The sequence below is a fragment of the Engystomops pustulosus genome, chromosome 6, assembly GCF_040894005.1.
Source record: "Engystomops pustulosus chromosome 6, aEngPut4.maternal, whole genome shotgun sequence".
Taxonomy (NCBI): domain Eukaryota; kingdom Metazoa; phylum Chordata; class Amphibia; order Anura; family Leptodactylidae; genus Engystomops; species Engystomops pustulosus.
Window position 1 is genome coordinate 156,854,101 of NC_092416.1, and position 26,997 is coordinate 156,881,097.

The window sequence follows — 26,997 nt, forward strand, 5'->3', positions numbered from 1 at the left end:
GCATGTGTCGCTTCCCCGCTCAGGTCCTCCGGAGTTCACCTTCTTCTTCCTGGTATATGTAAGTGAATTGTCTTGCGACACAAAGTGAATCTTAAATCCTGCGCTCGGGCCGAATCAGGTGGATTGTCTGATGGCACGCCCCCCCCGATTTCCGTTGAATGAAAGCCAGCGCAGCCGCACCACAATCTGATCGCGCGCGTCACAATCCCCACGCAAACCCCTGTTAAATACCTATCAAAACTGCGCAAATCCTGAAAACCGGGAACAGTCCGACGAAAGTGCGATCCGCAACCCTTAGTAAATAAGCCCCGATGAAAGATTGCAAAAAAGATACTATATACTATACAATGATCAGCTGTAACAGTTATCAGAGGTGTCTGTAATGAAGCTTTAGTGTTAATCCTGGTTCTCATGACAACCCAACATTTTTAAAATCCAATTGTCACAGAGACCAAAAAAGTTCTGGCTGGGATTACAATGATAAAATATACAGTTCCGACTTACATACAAATTCAACTTAAGAACAAACCTACAGACCCTATCTTGTATGTAACCCGGCGACTGCCTGTATTCTTTTTGCATAATTACCCCTTTTATACTTCTGGAAACTTATCTACATAATCATGATTATCTAGAATCATGTCAACATTACATCTTTTTGTTATTTTTGTATACTCTTAGTTGCAGTTATTTGGAGGTGAATTCTGTAACAAGACCGGCTGTTTTGCTGTCAGTATTATCCATGCTGTATATCTTGTATGGTTGGGTTTTTGGGCTTTTTGCAAGGTTGGTTTTTAATTTGCATAAAAGGAAGATGCTTGTTTTTAAGGACATCTACCACCAGAATTAATTATTGTATACCAAAGCACACAGACATACTGGTGTGTGCCCTCTCTGGCAGGATCTGCCTTTTTTTTTAGCTTCTTATGCCCTTGTTTTTATGAGAAAAGGCTTGTAAAATTATGCAAATTAACCAGAGGAGCTCACATTTGCATAATTTTTAAACCCTTTATTTTTTTGTAAAAGCCTGGGCATAAGAAGCTAAATGAAGAACACATCCTGTCAGAGGGGGCACACACCAGTATGTCAGCGTGCTTGGTTTACAATCCTTCATCCTGGTGGTAGATATCCTTCAACAACTTTGTGAAAGATGTAACAAAAACTTTGAAATCCCAGCCATTTTAGAAAGCGTGATTCTACTGCAGCAACTGCGGCGACTTCAGGACTTCCAGCTGGCAGACATCTCAGAGATAGGAGACGTATCTGGGCACGGTGCCATTTGGAATATCTGAGTTGTTTGAGTAGAAGCTCCTGTGTCTTGTAAGTTTCCCGTCGTCCTTTAGAGACTCAGGTTCTTTGTGCCTAATACTATGTTGTATAGTAGGTGATACTGCGTTCATACACATCTCAATCTCGCTTCTAGGAAAAACCCTGTTACATTGACACGCGATAATCACAAATCGACACACGCCTATTTTTTTTTTTTTTTTTATTGACGGTTTCTCTGTAGATACAGTAGCGCCCCCTGCTGTTCTTGTTGTTTACTGCTCTCCCTGTGCAGATCTCTCTAGTTTAATAGGATTATAGGGTCAGAGTCTGCCACGGAAGACAGAATACAGAAAGATCTATTTTAGATATAAAAGGGATTAAACACAAAGCTCATACGTTTAATTAACTTGCTGCGAATTAAAGGAAAGTGCTGAAGTTTTCTCTTTCTCCGGGGACGCCAAACAACTGAATATTAAATTCTGCTTATTTAAAAAGCTTAAGTTGGATTACGTGTGATTTGAAACAATGCGCCGACGATAGCAAATCGCATTCTTTTTGATTGCAATAAGGCACTTTGCCAGCTGTAATTGACTTTGTATTGATGGGATGGTGAGCGTCGCACTGACGTTCTAATACATTGACCCCCACGAGCGAGGATCAGGCGATGACTCTAACTACATAGTCCTTCCACGTTTACTGCACACATCAATAATAACTTAGCAGATTACACAATGGACCTAGTGGATAAAAACTCAAAGTGAGAGCTGTACACACAACAACCAATAAGAAGACGCCTTTTCCATATGTGATAAAATATTTTAGGTAAAAAAAAAAATTTGTGTAAAATATGCAAAACCAAAGAACAAATATGAACTGTGCCTAACAAAGACAATGAAGAAAGCATGCTTATCCTGCTCGCCAGTCTTCCAGGCTGTACCAGACTGACATCAACCAATCAGTGACCTCAACTTACGCGTCCGGGGTAGTAGTGCCCAAGTATCATCAATGGCCAACTAAATCTAAAAGCAGGGTCTGTTGTTTTTTTCACCCTTCCCTTGAAAAAAGCTATAACATTTTAACTTTTTCGGCATTATAGCCTTGTTTTTTGTGGGTCAGGTTGAATTTATTTAATGGCACCGTTTTGGGGGTAAATAAAGTTTATTAACAGTATTTTATTAACGTTGTTTTGGGGGAAAAGTGTTTAGAAAAGTTTTGAATGTAATAAACAAAAACCAGTGCCAGTGAGACCTGGCACTGAGCCCCCTAATCTGTCCCTGCCTACTTATTAGGTCCTCCCTGAACGGATGACAATAACTGGTCGACATTCCCTCCCTGGGTTTAATATTGATGATGACATTAAAGACAAGATTCTTAAATATATTCGGGATAACAAAATAATACATTCTCTAATTCCCTGTTATTAACAAAAATACAGCATTTCACAGATATAAATCCATCCTGTCTCTATCAGTCCTGGTGTATACAATTTTGGTTGTTCTGGGATCCGACTGTAAATCTTCTGACTATGGTCAGGCAGGGCAGTTTCTTCTCATGAATAGCTTCTCTTGTCTGCACACTGCATAGCTCTCTGCCTCCTGCCCCTCCCCCTGCATTACAAGATCAGCTCAGACACAGGCACTTCCTGCCGGCAAGCAGCCTGTAGAGACCTACTCTACAAGCTACATATAATATAAGATCTGTATAGCAGGGGAAGGAGGTAAAGCAGACTGTGTGTTATAGCAAAACTGAATTGTGTATTTATATCCATCTTATAGATCTCATCATCTCTCATCTCTGACCTGTCTTGTCTCTCTTTTTCCATGTGTCAGATACTAGTAGAATGTTCAGAGGCTAAATAAAAGTGTAGATAATCTGAACCTTGATAATCTAAGTACATAGTCAGCCCACAGCATCTCACAGCACTAGAGGAAATATGAAGTGTCTGCTTAGAGAGTCCCCGCCCACACTCTGGGATCTTACACTGAGCATCACTGAATTATAGGAGGTAAAACAGCAATAAACTGAGTAAAATTGTAAAGTAAATGGGTTAAAATTGATCTTTGTTGTGTAAGCATCACTAGAGGATTCATATTTCAGCACTTTTTTTATGAGCAAACCCCTTTAATATTGACTCAGGATCCAACTTCTGTATCCACAATAAATGTTTTAATGGGGCTGTGAGAATGATGAGAGTAGTGAAGCCCTATCATTGTTTATGAGATACAGCTCCATACATCATGTAGAGGATTAACAATAATTCCTTAATTTATATAGTGCACACAGATTACACAGCGCTGCACAGAGCTTCCCAGATCAGTCCCTGTCCCCATGGGGCTCATAATCTAATCAATTTACCAGTATGTTTTGGAGTGTGGGAGGAAACTGGAAGACCTGGAGGAAACCCACGCAAACATGGAGAGAACATACAAACTGATGCAGATGTTGACCTGGGACTTGAACCCAGGTCCCCAGCGCTGTAAGGCTGTAATGCTAACCACTGAGCCACCATGCTGTCTGAACCTGATGTTGCAGTTCTCTTTAAGTTTTTATAACTAAACATACAATCTTCATAAAAATCCTTATATAAAAGTGTTCTGTTTATTATAACGTATAGTCTGTAGCATCAGGCTTATTACTGCGCCGTCACTTTACTTTCACACCTGGTCAGGTTGCATTCACCTTCATGTTCATGCGGTATTACAGTACAGATAGATGTAAAAGCGCCCAAGAGAACAATCCATTACTCGTCTACTTTGCCCTATAGTGCCATTGTATTTATCTGTGTCCCATAATCCAATCAGCCTAAGGAAGCCTCCTCTGTCATTCTCTCACAATTAAACACCCGGGGGCTGCTAAGGATATGATTTAATATACTGGAAAGACTTGAAAGCTGGTGAAAGGCCGCGCCGCATTCCACTATACAGCCCGAACATCAAAAACCCAATAACACATTTACTTACAGAGACTTGAAATAAAAATTGCCAGTCACTTAGACACCGGATAAAATAACAAAACAGGAATGGAGAGTAGAGAATGCAGTTCTTAACCACTTATGTTTTGGGTTATTTCAGATGGACAAAGGACCTTCTGTTGGGGTCCTCAATCAATACCTGGGGTTCACACAGCTCCGACTTCTATAATGAGATGTGCACCCGTGTGACATCACATGACCAGGGATATAATGAGCCGTGCACCTGTGTGACGTCACATAACCGTGGATACAACGAGCTGTACACCTGTGTGACAGCACATGACCAGGGATATATAATGAGCCGTGCACCTGTGTGACAGCACATGACCTGGAATATAACGAGCTGTGCACTTGTGTGACATCACATGACCAGGGATATATAACGAGCTATGTACCTGTGTGACATCACATGACCAGGGATATAAAGAGCCGTGCACCTGTGTGACATCACATGACCAGGGATATAAAGAGCCGTGCACCTGTGTGACATCACATGACCAGGGATATAAAGAGCCGTGCACCTGTGTGACATCACATGACCAGGGATATAAAGAGCCGTGCTCCTGTGTGACATCACATGACCATGGATATAATGGGCCATGCAGCTTTGTGACATCACATGACCAGGGCCCGACTTCAAGCCACAGAAAGTAAATAATGAAGCTTTCTGTTGAATGACAGCAAGCAAAGATCTAGAAAACAAATATCATATCAGGGTCAGCTAACACCTGCATGAATGAGGGATTGAGGGAGAAGAAAGGGAGGATAATGATGATGATTTCAGCTTTGCAACAAACGCCCCCGTGACTTGATGGAGTTTTCTGGCAGGTATACTGTTATTTACTTGAACCAGTAATGTAATGATAAAATCAGATTGGGAAATAGTATTAAGTCTATGGGAACCTGTTATTAAAATGGTAAAATGGTGTGTTCCTAGCAGCCATTCAGATTCATTATCATAATTTTAATAGTTGATTTCAGAATGAAGGAGGCCATGGATAACAAATATAAGACAATCACCACAGTCACGGTGCCTGGATCTATGAGTAAGTGTCCTTGGTTTACCATGATGGATTTTGATGGTAGATTTCCTTTTAGATAAAGAATTGGTCAAGGATCAGAAATACTGCTTAAAGTTGCTTAGAGGGTTTTACCAGGCTGGAACATACAGGACTGAGAACAGGAGAGGAAGTAGACAGCGCCATTCTTGGTCTAGTGGCTGACAGTGGCGTAACAAGAAGCTGATGGGCCCCAGGTCTGTGCCAGGCCCCCGGCTATAATGTAGGGTTTATAGTAATAGTCTTCTCATATGGGAAAGTGACACCATAAGGGCCCCCTAAACCTCTTGGGCCCTGGTGCGACCGCAACCTCTGCACCCCCTCAAGTTACGCCCCTGGTGGCTGAACTTAGTCACTGTAGCTGAACTCCCATACAACAGATTGGAAACTGCTCTGCAGTAACCTGTTACCCCTACTTTCCTTGTTTATCTGTGAGGGTGCTGGGTGCTGGCCCCCTACCAATGATATTTGGGACGTGTTCTGTTGACATGTACCTATATCAGAAGGTTGGGGTGGGTCAGATAAGATTTTTTGCTTGGACAACTGTTATGTTTTCTGTACCAAAGACAACCGCCCCCCCCCAAAAAAAAAAAGCTAAAAAAAAGCTACTAATAACACAATGGTTCTCAGTAGGAGGAAGACAGAAATTTCTTTTATTCCTTATACTGAATCCCATGTATCGCCTGAGAACTGCCACCAATTTACACCAAGTCCCAGGATCTGATAACATTGCCTAGATAAAAAAATGTTATGTAATTACTTCTTTTATAGTCTCTTCCATTCTGCATTACTCTGCGCTGCCATCCCAGTACATTCGGCAATCGCTGAACTTTTGTTTGATTAGCTATTTTTATTAGGGATTGTAAAAATACACAGTCTGTGTCAACTACTCATTATTTGCAAGCTCCAGGCACGAAACTTCATAATTGCTTAAGTTCAGAGGATCTTGTGAGCTTTAAAATTGGCCATATTACATAAAAATACTTCTGAGAACAAAGGGCTCCGCGCTGCTTTTTATAAACTTATCCCGAAAGGCTAGGAACTTGTAGTTACACAATTAATTGTAGATTTAGCAGTCTGGCGTTTGCAAAGTTTTCAGTTTCTTTTGGGACAAGGGTCCTGGTTTACCAATAGAAAGTTTACCGTATATACTCGAGTATAAGCCGCGGCCCCTAATTTTGCCAAAAATAACTGGAAAAACTTATTGACTCAAGTATAAGCCTAGGGGGGAAATGTATCATGTACTCCCCTAGAAATTAAATTTAAAGTGCCCTCCCCCAGTAAAGAAATGTCCAGCAGCAGACCCCCTAGTAATAAAATGCCCTGCAGCAGACCTAGTAATGAAATGCCCTGCAGCAGACCCCTAGTAATAAAATGCCCTGCAGCAGACCCCCTAGTAATAAAATGCCCTGCAGCAGACCTAGTAATTAAATGCCCTGCAGCAGACCTAGTAATGAAATTCCCTGCAGCAGACCCCCTAGTAATAAAATGCCCTGCAGCAGACCCCTAGTAATAAAATGCCCTGCAGCAGACCCCCAGTAATAAAATGCCCTGCAGTAGACCTTGTAATCAAATTCCCTTCAGCAGACCCCTGATAATATCATGCCCTGCAGCCCCCTAATATGCAATGCCCTGTCCCTTATTGTATAAAAAAATAAACTTCCATACTCACCTTCCAATGCTCCGCGCTGCTCCTCTTCATTCTCTTCTTCACTGGTAATAGGCAGATACACGTCCATACACTCTGCCCACCGGCGCACACTATGACGCCAACAGCAGCGACACCTCTATGTCTTAGTGTGCGCCGGTGGGCAGAGTGTATGGACGTGTATCTGCCCGCTCTGTTACCAGTGAAGAACAAAAAGAGGAGCCGCGGGTGGCATCGGGGAGCATCGGAAGGGGAGTATGTACGTTTAGACCATAATTGTTTCCCCCTCCCGAGAGTAGGAGCGCTATTGAATTATGTGACCGGGGATGGATTCTGACTACAGGGAGGGGAAACGATGTGAACCTAAGTCAGCTGTCATTTAAAGGGAGTGTAAAGTTGCTACTTCCTGGTCGCTTAGAACAGCTAAATTATGTTAACCCCGCAGTAACCAGGAAGAGGGAAGCAAGCTAGCTAATATCATCACTTAAAAGGAACCTGTCAGATAAACTAACTCACACTATAAAACATATCTTTTAAATCTTCTATTATACAGCAGTACAACTATCCCCATGTTGTTCTTCTCCATGCCTGTAAAGTTCCATATTCATTTTCTAAGCCGCTCTTCTGGCTTCCTGATTGATAAGAGGTTTGCTTTCTCTTCAGTCAAGTGACCTACAAATGAGATTTGTTGTGTGTGTGTGAGACTAACTCACGGAAGAGAAATAAGTTACTCATTTACCTCTCACTCAGGAATACTCTTAAGTGAACACCCTCTCAAACCCCTCCTCCTCCCCCCCTCCCCGTGGCTGAGGACATGAATATGCTAGATTCAACTCAGAAGAAAGACCATGATCCAACTCACATGGGGTCATTTACATAGATGGTGAGTCAACTTTATTAGAGGACTGTGTAACTTTACAGGCATGGGGAAGAACAATATAGGCATAGTAGTATTACTGTATAATAGCAGTTTTCAAAGATGTGTGTAGTGTGGGTTAATTTATCTTACATAACACCTTTAATAAAATAAATAAACCTGTACCAACCAGGATAAGAAGTAACTGGACATGAGCAAATACAACATACCTTATGGTCCCTCCAAGTGAGTAAACTAGGCGGGTAATTCTGTGGGTTCACACAATTACGTTGCAGGACCTTTGAAGGAGGAACTATAATATTTGCAAACTATCCCATAAGAAATCACCTCTAGTTTCCATTATTGAAAAAGTCCCTAGTATCTACTGGAGGATTGTGGCCCATTATTATGTTCTAGAGTATGAGTACCCCAGAGACTCCATTGGTTCTCTAAAATGTAGGCAGGTCTCCCCCAATATTTGGCATCTGGAGAAAGTTGAGCTTCCCCCATAGACATTAGATGGTCAGCTGGTCTAGCGTATATTTTGAGTTTTGGTTGTAGTTGATCTAAAGTATAAGGACACCTGCATGTATAAATTATTAGCTATAATTACCACGAGAATTGTCCCTACGGAGCTTCATATAGAGACAATGATTTCTTTTTCAATCCCTGGATGTTTTGTTTCTTTGACAGATTCCAACGAAGCAAACAGAGACATTGTCATTCTTACATAAGACTGAATTGCTATCTATAAAACATCTAATTAGGATATGTCTAATTAGCGATGTTAATGAGGAATTAACGCTAAAGGATGTGATATGTAGGAGAGGATAGTGAGCTCTATTGTCTTGTATTTCATTGTAGGAGGCTTTTTCTGCCTGGCGTGAGGCCAAATCTCGGCATTTGACAGTTTTAGAACCATAGGAAGAACGAGCGGGGAAGTGAGAGCTGTGGGGAGGTGAGAATTTCTGGGTAGACCGCACGTGTAAATTTGAGACCTGTTACTACTCGCTCCATGCTACCTTGTCAATAGCAAACTCATTTCATCACCTACTGTAGATATTGTCTGCCCAATCTAACAGTAACAGCGTATGTACAGTTTCCTGTACACTTTATACATATCCTTTTGGCCTACAGCTGTTCCTTACGACCCCACATGGACAGCTCCACCATGCATACTTAAATTTTCATTGTGCAGTAAGAAAATACTACAGAACTCATGAGAACCATGGATTAACCATATTTAAGCTTTAAGATGCAAATTCTACACCTCTGATTTATTGTCTATGGATGGGGGTACCTTGATTATTCACTAGTAGCAGAAGTATAAAGTCATGTTGGAATTCAATGTGCAACACTGTTTTGTGTTTAGAAGAGATAAGCCAACACCAATGGCTTATCCCTTTCTCTTTATTCAGACCCCTATACGAGGCCATAAAGTATTCAGCCAATAGCTATCAATCTCTGTATGCCACCTTAAGACACAGCTGTAGGAGCCAGTAGGTTGCTCTTCTACCAATGACATGGATCTTTAGACTATTTCCGACTTGTTGAGAAGGGCGATGGAAAATGTTGAAGGAAACCTACCATGAGGAATCTACCATCAAAAGTAGATGTGAAGGTAGTTCCCTGCCTCTGCCCCAATATGTAATTATGTAATGCCAGTTTTAGAGGATTATAAAGTGTGGGGTTCAATCTATGAACTGCTTTTTTAATTCAAGGCCCAACATCAGATTAAGGTCAGAACTTTGACTAGGCCACTCTAAAGTCTTAATTTTGTTTTCCTTAAGCCATTAAGGATTTGCTGTTGTGTTTTGTACATTGTCCTGCTGCACAACCCAATCACGCTTCTGATTGATGTCATGAACAGATGGTCTGACATTCTCCTTTAGGATTTTTTGGTAGAATTCATGGTTCCATTTATCACAGCAAGACTTCCGGGTCCTAAAGCTGTGAAACAGACCCAGACCATTAGACTACCACCACCATGTTTTTCTGTTGACATTCTGTGTTGCTTCTACGCAGGATGTAATGGGACTTGCACCTTTCAAAAAGTTTAACTCAACCTTAGTCTTGTCAGTCCAATCTTATCCCAAAAGTCTTTGGGTTCATGATAATGTTTGCTGGCAAAACTTAGACAAGTAGGAAAAGCAAGATAGTATACAAGTAAAACTGGATCGCGACTGGACCGGGTAAGTAAATGTGCCCCAATGGATCTCACTGTGGTTCTCTTCAGTCCTTAAACTCTAGAGATGGCTTTTTTAACTTTTTCCAGACTGATAGATCTTAATTACTTAGTTCCTGAATTTCTTTAAATCCCCATGATGTCTTGCTTCTGAGGATGTTTTGGTCTACTTTACTTTGTCAGGTTCTACTTAAAGTGAACCTGTCATCAACAGGTAATAAACCACTACCAGAATATTGTCAATCATCATAACATTATCTAATATTTGTTTCTTTCATGATCCAGCGTGGTAACATCATCCATAAAATCAACTTTGAAGTAAGTTGGGAATTAGTTGTATAAAGCCAAGGAGGCGGAGAGTTCAACACTGAAGTCATGGTGGGGAACTCTCAATGCCTCCTCCTCTGGGATAGAAATCATTAGACTTTAGAAGATCTGGTACGTTATGTCTTAGAATGCAGTACTATCGACTACAGTGAAGTGGAAAGCTTGACTTCAGTGTTAAAATCTCCACCCTCCTGACTTTATACAACCAGTTTACATCTCACTTCAAAGTAGATTTTCTGGATGCTGGCACCGCACTAGGTCATTAAAAAAACATGATTTGTAAGGTGTTCAGCTGCTTGACAACATACTGGTTGTGGTTTATTATGTCAATTTGTGTTGACAGGCTCTCTTTAACCCCTTAACGCTCTGCGCCGTAGCTCTACGGCGCAGAGGTATTAGGGATGTATGAAGAGGGCTCACGGGCTGAGTCCTCTTCATACAAAGGTGGGGGTTTTTGCAAAATGCATAAAACCCCCACCGCTAATAACCGCGGTCGGTGCTAGCACTGATCGCGGCTATTAACCCCCCCTGTTGCCGCCGGCGCCGCCATCTTTTTTTCGATCGCCACGCCCCCGAACGTCATCGGGGGGCGGCGATCGGTTGCCATGGTAGCCTCGTGTCTTCTTTTGACACGAGGCTATCTGGCAGCTGCAGATTCGTTACAATGATCCAGTGGCTCATTGTAATGAATGTGCTGCAAAAATGCCATATATTGCAATACAGAAGTATTGCAGTATATGGTAGCAGCGATCTGACCATCTAGGGTTAATGTACCCTAGATGGTCTAAAAGATAGTGAAAAAAAAAAGAAAAAAAAAGTTTAAAAAATAAAAAAAATTAATAAAATATTAAAAGTTTAAATCACCCCCCTTTCCCTAGAACGGATAAACAGTAAAAATCACAAACATGTTAGGTATCGCCGCGTCCCAAAATGCCCGATCTATCAAAATATAAAAACAGTTACAGGCGGCGGTGACCTCCGAGGCGGGAAATGGCGCCCAAATGTCCGAAATGCGACTTTTACACCTTTTTACATAACATAAAAAATTCAATAAAAAATGATCAAAATGTTGCACAGACCTCAAAATGGTAGCAATGAAAACGTCGCCTCATTTCGCAAAAAAAGAACCCTCACACATCTCTGTGCGCAAAAGTATGAAAAAGTTATTAGCATCAGAAGATGGCAAAATTTTTTTTTTCTTTTTTGTACACATTCGTTTAATTTTTGAAAATGTATTAAAACACAATAAAACCTATATAAATTTGGTATCACCGCGATCGCACCGAACCAAAGAATAAAGTAGGCGTGTTATTTGGAGCAAAGAGTGAAAGTCGTAAAAACAGCCCACAAGAACGTGACGCACGTGCGGTTTTTTTTCAATTTTTCCACATTTGGAATTTTTTTTCAGCTTCGCAGTACACGGCATGTTAAAATAAATAACATTACGGGAAAGTAAAATTTGTTACGCACAAAATAAGCCCTCACACAGGTCTGTACACGGAAAAATGAAAAAGTTATGGATTTTTGAAGTTGGAGAGCGAGAAATGAGCCGAAAAACCCTCCGTCCTTAAGGGGTTAAGTGCTTCCTTGCTTGAGAACAGGTGTGGTGGTAATCTGACCTGGGTGAAGCAAGGGTTATTTAGTCGGAAAACACAGTTAATTTATGTTTTAAGAGAAGGGGGTAATTACTTTTTCGCAGACCTTCAATTAGAAATTGAATTTTATGTTTACTTGTGTTATTTGTATGTAATATTAAAATTAGTTTGGTGATCTGAAAAGTTTAGGCGTGACAAATATGCAAATGATTAAGAAATCAAGAAAGGGGTAAATACTGTTTCACACCACTGTATCACCATGGCCATATTGCACATATATAATTTTTATTGGAAGCTCCTCTTTGTTATTTAACCGGTTCGCGACCGCCCGCCGTGTATTCACGGCGGCGGTCGCGTCGCGCTGCATGGAGAGGGCTCACGGGCTGAGCCCTCTCCATAGCCGGTAAGTCTTTGCTGCATATTGCAGCAAAGGCTTACCGGTAACATCCGCGATCGGTGCTAGCACCGATCGCGGGTGTTTTTACAGCGTGGGCTGCCGGCAAAGCTGCCGGCAGCCTCAAACAGATAGCGGCGCATGGGCGCCGCCATCTTACCTGGGATCGCCGCTCCCCGTGACGTCATCGGGGGGCGGCGATCCGTCTCCATGGTAGCCTCGGGTCTTCCGAAGACCCGAGGCTATTTCGTTTTAACCCCTTCATTACAATGTGCTGATAGCACATTGTAATGAATGAGGAAGAAAATCCCCATATACTGCCATACTGTAGTATGGCAGTATATGATAGGATCGATCTGACAACCTAGGGTTAAAGTACCCTAGGGAGTCTGAAAAATAGTATAAATAAAAAAAAAAAAAAGTTTAAAAAAAAAAAATTATAATAAAAAAACCTAAAATTTCAAATCACCCCCCTTTCCCTAGAACTGACATAAATATAAATAAACAGTAAAAATCATAAACACGTCAGGTATCGACGCGTCCGAAAATGCCCGATCTATCAAAATATGATAACGGTTTTTCAATGCGTTTAACCCCGTAACGGAAAATAGCGCCCAAAGTCGAAAATGGCACTTTTTTGCCATTTTGAAAAATCTAAAAAAATCTATAAAAAGTGATCAAAAGGTCGTACAGTCCTAATAAATGATATCACTGAAAATATTATCAAATTTCGCAAAAAATGACACCATGCACAGCTCCGTACACCAAAGTATAAAAAAGTTATTAGCGCCAGAAGTTGGCAAAATCAAAAAAAAATTTTTTGTACAGGAGGTTTTAATTTTTGTAAATGTATGAAAACATTATAAAACCTATACAAATTTGGTATCCCCTTAATCGTACCGACCCAAAGAATAAAGTAGACATGTCATTTGGGGCGCTCAGTGAAAGACGTAATATCCAAGCCCACAAGAAAATGGCGCAAATGCGTTTTTTCACCATTTTCATTGCATTTGGAATTTTTTTCCCGCTTCCGAGTACATGGCATGAAATATTTAATACCATCATTATGAAGTGCAATTTGTTACGCAGAAAACAAGCCGTCACAAAGCTCTTTACGTGTAAAAATAAAAAAGTTATAGATTTTTGAAGGTGGGGAGTGAAAAATGGACATGAAAAAACAGGAAAGGGCCCGGTCCTTAACCGGTTAATGACCACCTACCCAAAATTTTCAATAACCCCCAGTTTATAACTAAACCTCAAGTTATCTCTTCTAAAGATGAGCAAATCATCCAAGATTTGTTTCATAGAAGCTTCGTACAAATTTGTGTGTTGATCTGAAATATTTGGGATGTGACAAACATCCATGAAATCAGGATGGGGGAGAATACTATTTCACATGACTGTAAGTAGGTTGTCACAATGGCATTTGACCTCTACATGTAAGCTGCTATGAGAAGTTGGAAATAATAGTCATGTGACTAACTGTAAAACGGAACAAAAGTTTTTGTTTTAACACAATATGTGTGACTTTTTTTTAGTTAAAACTCAAGGACATGGCTTATTCTGAAAATAAGTAAAATCTCGAAAACCATAACGGAAGAAAACAAGTCAATTTCTATTTACTATGGATTTTTTTAGCGGGGATTTTTTTTTTTTTTTCGAAAGGATTTGTGTCCTAGAAAAAGATTGTTTTCAGCAAAATTTTACTTCTTTACAAACAACCGGTGAAGAACAATTCCATCGAGCGGTCTTCTTTGCTGTCAGATTGTCAGTGTTTCCTATTCCACGAGACATCATCATTACAGCTTCTTCGAAAACCCAAAACTATAAAAAAAAAAAGCCTGAAGAAGAAATTCATTACACAATGGCCATTTATCACTTTCCCATATATGAATAGACGTCCATTACGCTCAGCTCCTTAATAAGAGCTTTCATGTTCCGGGTTTAGTTATACATTAAGTACAGCACTTTCATTCCTTTCTGCAAAGCTTTTTTGGCAGGGGCAAACACGTCTTGCCTGCTGAAATTGTCACTATAGCGAGCCGAGCTTGTTCCTTGGCTCGAAGCGAATGCTGCCTGCAAATATGTGGCACAAAGGATATAACAATGTGCTTGTTGCTTGTATTAATGATTTGAATATTTAAGTAGAGGTATGGAAATCGTGTCTGGAAGTTAGTTCCCTAGAACTTGCCATCGTTTTATACAAAATTTTTGGAGGGTAGAGCTCTGTTCACGCTATCATCATGGCTTCTATTTACAATGCCCAAACTAAGGCATTTGTATCGGAGATAACACATATAACCCCTTTATAATACAGACCCACAAACCAAACTACAAAATAGATAAACAGATATACCGTATATACTCGAGTATAAGCCGACCCAAGTATAAGCCGAGGCCCCTAATTTTACCACAAAAACTTGGGAAAACCTATTGACTCGAGTATAAGCCGAGGGTGGGAAATGCATTGGTCACAGCCTCCCCAGTATATAGCCTGCCGGACCCTGCCCCATAGTATATAGCCAGCACCTGCCCCCCAGTATATAGCCTGCCATGCCATATCCTCCAGTATATAGCCAGCCCCCTGCCCCAGTATATAGCCAGCCCCCTGCCCCAGTATATAGCCAGCCCCCTACCCCAGTATATAGCCAGCCCCCTGCCCCAGTATATAGCCAGCATTGGGGGAAACCAGAAAGGTGAGTTTTTATATTTTTTTTTTACTTGAGTATAAGCCGAGTTTGGGCTTTCAGCACAAACTAGGCTTATTCTCGAGTATATAACAACTAAGGAAGCATCTCCTACATCTAGAGGACAGGTGGCTTCACCATCATCATGGACAGGAATACTTTAATGGAAGAGCAGTGAGACAATGGAACTCCCTGACCCAGGATCCTGTGATATTGGACAAATTTTAGAGACACCTGGATGCTTTTCTTGTATAGGACAGCACAATTTAGTCTTCGGACTCACACTAAGAGGAAACTAAGACTTATGGCAATGACACTTATTCAACAGGTCACCATGGCCACACAACAGACCACTCCTCACCATCTATTATAGAGACTATAGTACAAGCAAAATTGATACCAGAAACTATGTGAAACGTAACTTTTACGTATTATCTATTAAAAAATGGGCCCTCATTTCTCGAAGGGCTTTGTTCCATGATAAATTCCCATGAACAAAGCCCTAGATAAATGAGGGCCCCTTTTTTTAATAGATACGTAAAAGTTATTTAGTTTTACATAGTTTCAGTATCCATCTTGCTTTTACTATGGATGCTTTTCTTGCAAGAAAAAATATCATACATATTGCTTTGTAAATGTGACAATCTAGCGAGGTATTTCGACTTCCATATTGGATTAAAGAAGTAATCTTTTCCCAAGTGGCATTACTTGCCTTCCTTTCGATCAACACTGTAAGATTATAGGTAGTAATGGATGACCAGACATCTTTATTCAATTATTTCAATTCCATTCAAATGGGCACAGACACCAGATCAAATCTCAATATATCCAGATGCAACATACAGACTCCAAATTAGACTTGTTAAAACAATACATACCCCAGACTAGGCTACCTAAATAAATCTAGTACTAGGTTGCAGAGGTTGGCTGTCACTGGACTTTGAAGCATTGGAATCATCAGTACAGTTTGGTGGGAAAGGGGTTGTTTTTCAGGGGTAGGCCTAGGTGAAGGTAAACCTTAAGGCTTCAGCATGCAAAGACAATTCTGACAATTGAATACTTACAACTTTGTGGGAACAGTTAGCAGAAGGGGAGTTTGGTGTGGAAGAATTTACGTAGCCACAAAGAACCCAGAACTCAAACCCATTCAACACCACTAGAGGGGAACTAGAATTGAGATTGTAAGACAGGCCCCCTCATCCTACATTGATGTGTGACACTTACAAATATTGGAGAAACCCTTCTGAGAACAGTGAAAGCTGTTTTATCCACAAAGTTTGAGAATACTTCATATTAAAGGGGATGTCCAATGACAACAATTTAGCCCCCTATCAGCAGGATATGTACTAACTTGGTGATCGGTGGGGGTCTCAATGTTGGGATCTCCACAGATAACAAGAACAGGAGTTTCCTTGTACCCCCGTTGCACCCCAAAAGAATTGAGCGGCTGATCACATTTGCACGCTGAATGCAAGGTGCAAGTGCGATTGGCCCTCCAATTATCTGTGGTTCAACTGGAGGTTTAATGGACCCCTGTTCTTGTGATCCGTGGGGCTCCCAGCACTGCGACCCCCCCCCCCCCCCGATCAGCAAGTTAGCACCCATCTTGTGGATAGTGACTAACTTGTTGTTCATGGACAACCCCTTTAATGCCTAGGACTATAGAATGAGAAGGCAAGAAAGCTCCCGTCAATGTACTTTGTCATTGTGTCAATTTTTTTATCAAATGATAATGTTCTTTTATAGTCATTTATGTGTGTAGATAGATTTCATGCTGAATGGCTCAGTACCTTGATAAATAAATGATTAAAGGCCACAAGTGAACTTGACCTTCATCAAAGATCTCAATAGCTAGAAACTTGAGGAAATCTCAATAAGCCATAGATTCCAGTGAATATAAGTGGTTTATACCCCGTGTCCATGTATTGTAGTAATGGATACTGGTACTCAGGATAATCATCTATCAAAATACTACCAGGGAGTGATTCTAGAAACACGTGATGAGAATAGGTCTATAATATCCTACAAACGCAAAGCCTCAGTATATAAGTCATTGGGGCAAATTTACGTACCCGGTCCTGTCGCGATCCCCGATCTGAACAGTCAGATGAAGATGAAGTCCGGTGCATTTCACATAGATTGCGTGCGCGTTCCTGCATCTGTCGTTCCCCGCCGAGGTCCGCCGGAGTTCATCTTCTTCATCCCAGTCTTTGTAAGTGCGTGTCTTGCGGCACAATTCGAAATGTTAAAACCCACGCATAGTCCGAATCTGTCCCCTGCGCCAAAATACCCTGTTAAATGTGGTGCAAAGCGGAAATCGTCGGGAAACCCGATGAAAATGCGCTCCGCGGACCCTTAGTAAATGAGCCCCATTGACTTCTTATCCAATACTGGAGCAATTATGGTACAGGCCATAGGAATGATTACATTGCAGAAACTTCAAGATTCTCTTCAAAATTGGGGCAGATTGCTGAGGGGTTCTTGTGAATAAGGGCCTGCCAGGTACAGATTATGGGCTCGACATACTGTAGTGTCCTACGTGCCCCTAAGTTGCCTGAGGATGAGCGTTGTTTATATCAGAAAACTGCCACAGCATATCTATTAGAGGCATTGGCTGTCCCATGCCCCCACAACTCCTCTCTTCTTAAAAATACTACGAGTGAGTGTGGGAAAAACTATTTTTTTGCCCCTTTACTACAAAATAGAATAATAAATACCCCCTGGCATATTTTTGGTGATTTAAGGAGGACCTGTCACCCCCAAAAAGACCCCCACCAAACATGCCCCCCATAATCCTCTCCCCTGCCCCTTTCTATATATGCTAAATTTATTTTAATTTATGTTGGGAATGTTGTTCCTAAAAGATCTGACCTCTTACCAAATATGAGGTTGGATCCACGTATCTCCTGCGCTGGCAGTCAGGTTTCTTCATCAGAGGGCCGGCACTCCTTTGTATGCTCTGGCCGACACTCCCCCGACACTCCTCCACCACACCCCTCTGTTGCACGCTGCTGTCAGCAGGGACCTGTAAGGTCGCACAGTGCTTATTGATAACTCCGGCAAGAGCTGTCAATAAGTATGGGGTGGCCGCAGCCGCTGTCAATTCGGCACAGCCACATCTGTGTATAATGAATTCCTGAGGACGTAACGCATGTTTGTGGACCTGTCACCGGACACATCGCTGGCCGAATGTTATATAAATACACCGCGGAGGCAGCGATAAACAGCATAAATTAAATTAAAATAAATTTAGCATATATAGAAAGGGGCTGGAGAGAGAATTATATGGGTCATGTTTGGTGGGGGTTCTTTTGGGGGTCCCTTTTAAGTACCAAAGATGAACCTGGGATAAGCCAAATTTGTCTGGATTATTTACATATTCCAACAAATTATTTGCTCGTATGATTCATAAGGAAAGTAGAAACCACCCTGAGTTTTTTGGAGTTAAGTTGTGTCCAAATCTGCTACTATAGTAACAGATGTCATTGTGCATGCAGCTACTGTGCCCAAATAAATTGCAGGGTTGAATTTAACCAGTTAGATACAGGTTTTTGGGGGTATTTACCAGGGTTTCTGTGCTACGCGAGTGGCGTAGAAGTCCTGAAATATTGTAAATACTGTAGCCTATTACTAGCACTTGTTTTCCCCTTTCCCCCACCTCCCCTCCAGGGGGGCACTGGAGGGGCGTGAAGGGGGGGTGTGGGCAACCAAAGGGTGGCCGGAACTGGCAAGTAGTGGGTCGGCACAGGGACAGGAATGCTGCAGCCGGCGAATTTTCATGCATAGAAATAGAAATAACTGCTGCACAGGCCACCACCGGATCATCATGAGGCTGGTGCCTTGTACGATAGCCGGTGCCGGCAGATCATAAAGAACCCCCCATTTTTACATTTTCAAACCTATAAGTTGAATTTATCAAGCACTGGGCCATGTCTCTCCCCACCCCTCAGATCACTCTGGATATAGCATATTTTTGCGGACTATAAGGCGCACAAAAAATCCTTTGATTTTCTCAGAAATCAAAGGTGCGCCTTATAGTCCAGTGCGCCTTATATATGAACTGTACTTACAGACAACAGCTGCCTTGAACTGTGCACAGGTCTGCCACCTGCTGGTCATTCATCCTTATAATCCAGTGCGCCTTATACATGAACCTAGACATTTTAACAGGCATTTATTGATGGTGCGCCTTATACTCCGGTGCGCCTTATAGTCCGAAAAAATACTGTATCCCACCCAGTGCCGATCCACTCTGCAGTCTAACATAGACAAATACATGCACCACCACAACCTCTTAAGCATTTCCCCCAAAGAACCGAAACTGAAAAATACTTTCAGAATTCTGGAACCTTATATTTTTCAAACCTTTTTTATTTTCCTATTTTCTATCGTTTTTTTTTTTTAATTTTGACTCTAAGCTAGTGGACTCAAAAGTAATAAAAACTTTAAACTTTTAAAAACCTGACTTATACTTATTATTCTTCATGTTTCCACTTTTTATATTAGTTTTAAAAAAAACTGCATAAAACCGGATTGCTGTAGAGTGGTATAAGCACTTTCTTTATTATTCAAATTTCTATGTGAAAAAGCAGAACTCACTGTAATTGTCAGCAAACAACTTGACAGAATCACAGATTTTCTTACTTATAAAGCTTGGATTGTGTGAATTGTCTGATAAATAATCCTGGGAAATAAATGCCATTGGGATTAGTTAGTAGCGAGATTCGAAATTACAAATGCGCGATAACACTCTGTGACGTAAAACGGAGATTATCTGGAGGAGTCTTTTGGATAACTTTATTACTTTAGTATAATCTTAGTAAGTAGATGTCTGTGGAGTATCTGAGCAGTGTTGTTCCAACCAATGGATCCTATTTAGTAGTACAGTTGGTATTGATCTCTTATATTGATCTCTTAGGGTTGAGTGAATTATTCAAGATTTGGTTTGCTGAAGCCTTGACAAAGTTTTCAAAAGATTTGGTTCAGCTCCAAATCGAACTGAATGGAACAGAATTGTCCAAACCACTTGTTCTAATAGTTCTGGAAATTGGTATGTAACTCCCTCTAGTCTTTTAAAATAATGGCCCACATTTATCAAAACTAGTGCAAACTGCAGTATGTGGGGCAGATTTACTTACCCGGTCCGTTCGCGATCCAGCGGCGCTTTCTCTGCGGTGGATTTGGGTCCGGCCGGGATTCATCAAGGTAGTTCCTCCGCCGTCCACCAGGTGGAGCTGCTGCGCTGAAAAGCATCTGAACGCACTCAACTTCACCGGGCCGGGCTGAGTGAAGGTAAGCGCGTCCCAAGCGACACTTTTATTGTTTTAAATGCGGCGGTTATTCCAAATCCGTCGGGTTTTCGCTCGGCCACGCCCCCCGATTTCCGTCGCGTGCATGCCGGCCGATGCGACACAATCCGATCGCGTGCGCCAAAATCCCGTGGCAATACAGGGAAAATCGGCGCAAATCGGAAATATTCGGGTAACACGTTGGGAAAACGCGAATCGGGCCCTTAGTAAATGACCCCCTGTGTGTGCCTGTAGAGGGTGTAGTGTGCGTTTCGTGAAATGTGTCACGCGCCCCCTGCCCTGCTCTGACAGAATACATTTGTTCCTAATGCATTTTCTTCATGCTTTTGAATAGTGGCTCAGACACAATTGTGGCAAACGATCCAACTGTGCACCGGAACGCCCCTTTTGGTGCACATTGGGGCACATTTACTAAGGGCCGTGTTGGGCTTTGCACGTTATTTTATGTGCAAACAGGTATTTAAGAAGTGTCCGCGACACATATGTGTCACACGTGACCCTCTCATTATTAAAATGGTTGTTCCGGTGCTCAGTCCAACAGAATTGTGTTGCACGCCCCATGTTAAAGGTGCACCAAAAAAAAGTTGGTGCACTCTGTCGGAGCAGTGCAGGGGGCGCCAGATTCATGAAGAACAGGAGCCAGAAATACTGAATTTGGCGCCCCCTGCACACTACACAGGCAAACTGCACATAGTAAAGGCTGCGTTGTTTTTAATAAATGTACCCCATTTTTTCTGTCTTGTTGGACACAGTGCACCAGCGACACAGAACTGGCGCAGACACTTCTTAAATAATCAGCGGACCCTTTTTAAAAAATATAAAAGGTGTCCAGATCCGGACCTCCCATTCTTTAGTATCACAAGCCAAGCCCCCTGACACTGTGGGCCCCATAGCAGCTGCTGTGGCTGAAACCCTTTAGGTATTCCCCTGGAAAAATGTATTAGGAAATACAGGCACACACAGCTAACCTTCTTCACCCAGGACTCACCCCATGCTGCTGGCAGGGAGCCAGGTAATGTAAAATAACTTGTATAACCTAGTGGAATGATTTAGAATGCTGACAAAGGTATTTATACAATAAGTATAGCACAGGCTATTGGAACCTGTCACCAGCTAAAAATAACTAAATCCTGGTGACAGGTTCCCTTTAAACAACAAGATTATGGGAATGTAAGGATCTCAGGGAAAGCATAAACTACCATCAAGGTGATGTTATATGTGGGCTAAACCTGCTACTATAGTAACAGATATCATTGTAAAAGCAACTATTGTGCCCACATGAATGCCAGAGTAAATGTGAACGATTCAGATGCAGTTATTGTATACATTCTCACCTTCGGCTTTGAGATACGCTCATGGGAAAATTCTTGTGGTATTTGTGCATCCAAAGTCACTCTCTTTCCGTACATGCGCCGCTATGGGGTCCTGCGGGAAGGCCCTGCTCCATCCCCTGCCCTCACCTATTACATTTTCTGTCCGTGCCTCCATTCCCTTGCTCTTACATTGTCACGGCTGTGCCCCCTTCACAGATCACAGTCACGGTGACATTATTCAGTCTCCTAGGGAACTAAATGATTTCGCTCTACTTAAAGTTTATGTTCAGTCAAAAAGGGATGTTCGGCCTTTGCCTGGGTAACATTCAATATTTTACCGTATGTAATAAATGTTGTTCTATATTTGTTTTTTTTCGACCTGAATCTTCTGATTCTTATTCATACCTAATGTCTTCCCTACAGATTCACTCAGACTCAGAGGATGGGGAAGGTTCCATCAAGTACACCATTTCCGGAGAGGGAGCTGGCTCCATCTTTATCATTAATGAATCGACAGGGGATATACATGCTACTGAGCGTTTGGATCGGGAACACAAAACCTTCTACACCCTCCGTGCCCAGGCCAGAGACAAAGACACTGGCAAGCTGCTCGAGCCAGAGTCCGAATTTATTATTAAAGTACAGGATATAAATGATAGCGAACCCCGGTTCCTACAGGCCCCATACATTGGAAGTGTCCCTGAACTATCTCCTGTTGGTAAGTCCCATTGCCTGGTCATGGTGAACCATGAATGGTGAGTAGAATCATAATGACTGATTGTGTCTTCCTCATAGGAACATCTGTAATGGCGGTGTCAGCATTTGATGCAGATGACCCTGCTTATGGAAGTAGTGCAAGAGTGGTTTATAGTGTCTTGGAGGGGGAGAAGCACTTTACTGTGGACAGCACGACAGGTAAGAGTTGCTACTATGGATTTGTCAAATAGAAGAGACCAGGTACGACTTGAGATAGCTTGCTACATTGATATAGTGCTCCTTAGTTCTTTCTTCAACCTGTATAGCTAATCTACTTAGCAGATGAAACTTTGGAGACACAAATGTGGTGTTTATCTTGACCTACAAGTTCAAGCTTGGAGGTTTCCACTCTGGTGAAGATTCTACTCTACTATCCAGAAGATTGAACATTTCCATGCTCTGCTTACCTTGAACAATATCTTTCTGGATTAAAGTGCAGCTTTGACTTGGGGCTAATAGCCATGTAGGATGACACATGTATATCCACCACAGTTTGGGACTGCGCATTAAAGGGTTTTTCCCATGATAGGGCCTAACTTGCTGACCGGTGAGGGGGTCTCAGTGATGAGACTCCCACAGATCCCAAGAACGGGGAGTCTGATGGGTTCTGAGGTACCTCCGTCAGGTCGCTTGTCACTCCCCGAGATGAGCAGGGCAGGCCATGCTGTCCGTTCTGCTCCATTCATCTCTATGGTTTTGACCGAGATTGCCAAGCAATCTCCGTCAGCTCCAAAGTGATAAATGGAATAGAACCCCATCGGACCTCCCCGTACTTGTGATCTGAGTGGGTTTCAACACTGAGACCCCCATCCTTCAAATGTGGCCTAACTTGTTTCTGGTCGGGTGATGCTTCATCTCTACTTGTCAGAGGTAAAGTGTGCCCTGATTTCTCTCTGGAATTAATAGCACTACTTTTAATGTGCCCCAAGTTGAATGGCTCATGTGTGTCCACCACTACTTTGTTCACAAATTGGGCAACAGATATAGGTAGGGGGCACTACCACTACCGCAAAAGTATGTAATTTCACCACATATGATTTGAGAAATGGTATAAACCCTATAACTCCTGTTGCCCGTGTAAGCCTCATCCACCAAAACCGATGCCAGACTTTTCCACATTCCCGTTTTTACGAGAAGCAACATAACCTTCCATGAAGCAGTATCGATTCCATATTTTTAGGCAGTGCTATCATTCATTGTTCCACATTCACTTCAGATTCTGTATTTCTCTTTTTTTTAGTTTCAATTTTCAATACCATTGGGAATTTGCTCCCATTTCTAAAAAAAGAAATTCATGTTGAGTAAATGTCGTGACCATAATTTATGATGAGTTACAACAATGCTTGCAGTAAGCGGCCGGTCAAGCTCTTAAGTCTTAAAACCTTTTTATTGCAGACTCCTCATTACCACATCATGTTCACTAACTATTGACGTCTATCAATCTCCGGTTGGAAGCTGTCATGGAGGCTTGTAAAGGACCATAGGAAAGGCTCACCTCAGCAGTATAGGAGGACACCACAGCTCAATACTACATTGCGCCAATCACTTAGCCCTTAATTACAAACTTCAGGCGCTAAGATAAGCATTTTTGACAACACAAGTGGTAGCCCTACACATGTATTGTAAATCTGACATGTCACTGGAGAGTTCTGCCCTATGATGCTTCTAAGGCAGCATCTATGGTTCAGGCATAACTATATACTAAGCCTTGTCCTTGTTTTCTGGGGATAGGATCATTTGAGAGCATTGTGGAGCTGGGTCAGGGTAGGCAATGGGGCAAGAGGGTGGGGAATTTACTAAAGTATCTCCAAGAAAACATTTGGGACATTACTAAAAATTAAGACCATGTTTAACTTGGTCTAAACCAGTCAAACATGGTGGAGAGCAACAGACCATCCTTACTGATTTAATAACAGGTCAGCGCATTTTAAAATGCCAGCCTCAAAAAATCCCCCCAATGTGTCATGTTTTTGAAATTTTTTATTTTGAAACCTAGAAGGGGGGACTTGTCAGATGGTTTGGGACTTACTAAACTACCAGTATGCCATAGGACAGTGGTGGCGAACCTATGGCACTGGTGCCAGAGGTGGCACTCAAGGCCCTTTCTGTGGGCACCCAGGACATCACCAGAGAGGACTCCAGGTATCTTCCTGCAGTCCCAGACTGCCCAGGACTTGCTGTGCACAGAGCTATATTAAAGTGACAGCTCTACCTGGGACTACTAGAGGAGTGGGAAGGTGCGGACAGATCTGGATTATCATTGTAGCTCCTGCTCTGGCCCTGACAATTCTTCCTGTTTATGGGACCCTGGAGGGAAGCTACAATGATCATCCAAATTTCTTCTATTTTCTGCTTTATTGGTGTCCTCAGGGTGCTGGTATCAATGAAAGCTGTGACAGAGAAGGGAGTATAAATCAAAAATTACATTTCTGTGTTGGCACTTTGCGAAAAATAAGAGAGTCTTTGTTGTAGTTTGGGCACTCGACCTCTAAAAGGTTCGCCATCACTGCCATAGGATATAAATTACAGTTTTAGGATTTAGGATTTTTTTTTTTTTGCAACTTTTCTTGGCACATCATAAATATTTGTGCCGATCTTGCCTTTCAAAGTTAGCTGTTCAAGAATTTTGTTGCGCCTGATATATCTTTAAAATCCAGATGCGAACATATGAAAAGTCGCAATTTTGGCGCAAATCACGGTTAAAAAATTGCTAATAAACTCCAGTCATGACCATGCATGGGAAAAACTTTAGAAGAAGTTGCAGAAGAGTTTGAGACTTTTGTGTGATATTTTAATAAAAAGTCTCAAAAACCCCCACAGGCTTGGCTGCGTGAAATAATAACCTCTAAGATAAATCAAAAGTCCAAAACTCGCAAAATACAAGAAAACACACGCACAAATCTTCTGACTAAAGATAAATGAACTCCCATGCATAAGTTACTCTGGAATTATGGTAGTTTAGTTATCCTAAACTAGAAAAACAGGTTCCTTTTAAAATCTGAAAATTAAATAAAATGAGGATAAAGAAAAAACATATTGGGGCATATTTATCATACGCTGGCGCTCGTGCATATTCGCAACAGGATACATCAAGAGGCAGGGCCTCGCCGGCAGCATCGCGTGCGCAGGCGCAGGGACAGTAACGCCCCGTGCCGGCCCACTCCCGGCCGGCCGTGCTCTCCGCTCGGCCGGCCGTGTCCCCCTTCATGCCCCACTGGCGTGAAGGTGGCGGATCGGGGCAAATAATTGCAAAAGCTAGCAATAAGCTAGAGGTCCTGATAAATATGCCCCATTAAGTGTATAAAAGAGGAGGCCAAACCATCTGATTTCTTTAGGGTTTACCAACTGCATTACAGAAGGGGGTTTACCAACTTCCCCAACAATGGGTGGGGCAGGTTGGTTTATTCTCATAGAAAAAAGGAGAAAACCTCATTGCAATATAGAAAATGCATGTTTGTTCTGAGCATGCATGTGTATGGGAGGTGGAAACTATTCACTTAATATTTAAATATCTGTGTTCTAATTTATTAAATGTAATAAAAAAAATATTGAAAAAGACACTAATGTAGATTGTGGTTGAAATCTCCACTGTTATTCTCTCCGGAGGTGTAAAGAACCATTATTTATGTCTCAGTATCCGAGACAGGAGAGATCTCAGCCTGTGATGCTGCTGTGTGTGCATCTTGTGCAGTTGGCTAAATTGAGGGATCACTGCACATAACCTGCAGGACTGACATCATCATGTGTAGAAGTGATTTCCAGAATGCTGATAGTCCTGTGCACCGGACTGTACCGCAGCATCTCAGACAGCAGCTGTCAATCACCCTGTGTCGGTTTCCTAGAGATAACAGAACAAGTACCGGAGCAGGATAAGGATTTTTATTACCCAGGATGCACAGCTGACCTTTAATTATGTCGTAATACAAGATCATAGTAAATGTCATATTACCGGAGAACCAATGTCCCAATGACAGCTTTGACATAAGGAATAAAATGGCTGCGTCAATCGTGTATAGAGAGGAGTCGGATCAGAAATTCTGTGATCCTGGAAATGGAATGAAGGTTGTGCCAATAGGAGATACATGGGGTAATGGCCATAAAAAGTTTGGCGCTGGATAGAATACACATATACGTCACTCTCAAAGGTTCTCTGTAAGTCGATTTCAGATGTAAAATGTTATGAGTTTCTAATCAGAAATCTTAACTAGAAGTTTGGATTCCTAAATTTCCTTTTTCATATAGAAGTGATACAAGCATTTTCCTATATTTTAAAAATTCTGCAAAAGAATAGGGAAGAATGGAAAAATTAGCAGAGTTCTGAATGAAAGAACTTATGTGGATCCCAGGGAAAACCAGATTACCTGCTCCCCAAAGATGAATTTTAGTTCTAATCTACAGCTGAGCTTGAAGGGAACCTGTCACCAGCATTTTGAACATAAATTAAGAGCACCCTCACTTAGGGTATGAAATGTCCCTTCTTTTTCTTTTATTTTTTTTAAATTCAAGTCTTTTTTATTGAACGAAACACACATAGAAAACAAACCAAACAGTTACAGAATTAACAACCACCATCCCACCCAACCCTGAGATCACCACATGGACTCGACCAAAGTATGAGTATACCAGAGA

General features: G+C 41.8%; 1 protein-coding gene across 2 annotated transcripts in view; it reads left to right on the forward strand.

Moving 5' to 3' along the window:
* The window catches only part of CDH22 (cadherin 22), a 231,779-nt gene that overhangs the window by 162,019 nt on the left and 42,763 nt on the right, over positions 1 to 26,997 (forward strand). For both annotated transcript variants that reach the window (XM_072111993.1, XM_072111991.1), the window contains exons 3-4: positions 22,036 to 22,330; positions 22,408 to 22,527. In XM_072111993.1, the coding sequence (XP_071968094.1) occupies positions 22,036 to 22,330; positions 22,408 to 22,527 (415 nt within the window). The remainder of the gene's footprint in view (positions 1 to 22,035; positions 22,331 to 22,407; positions 22,528 to 26,997) is intronic.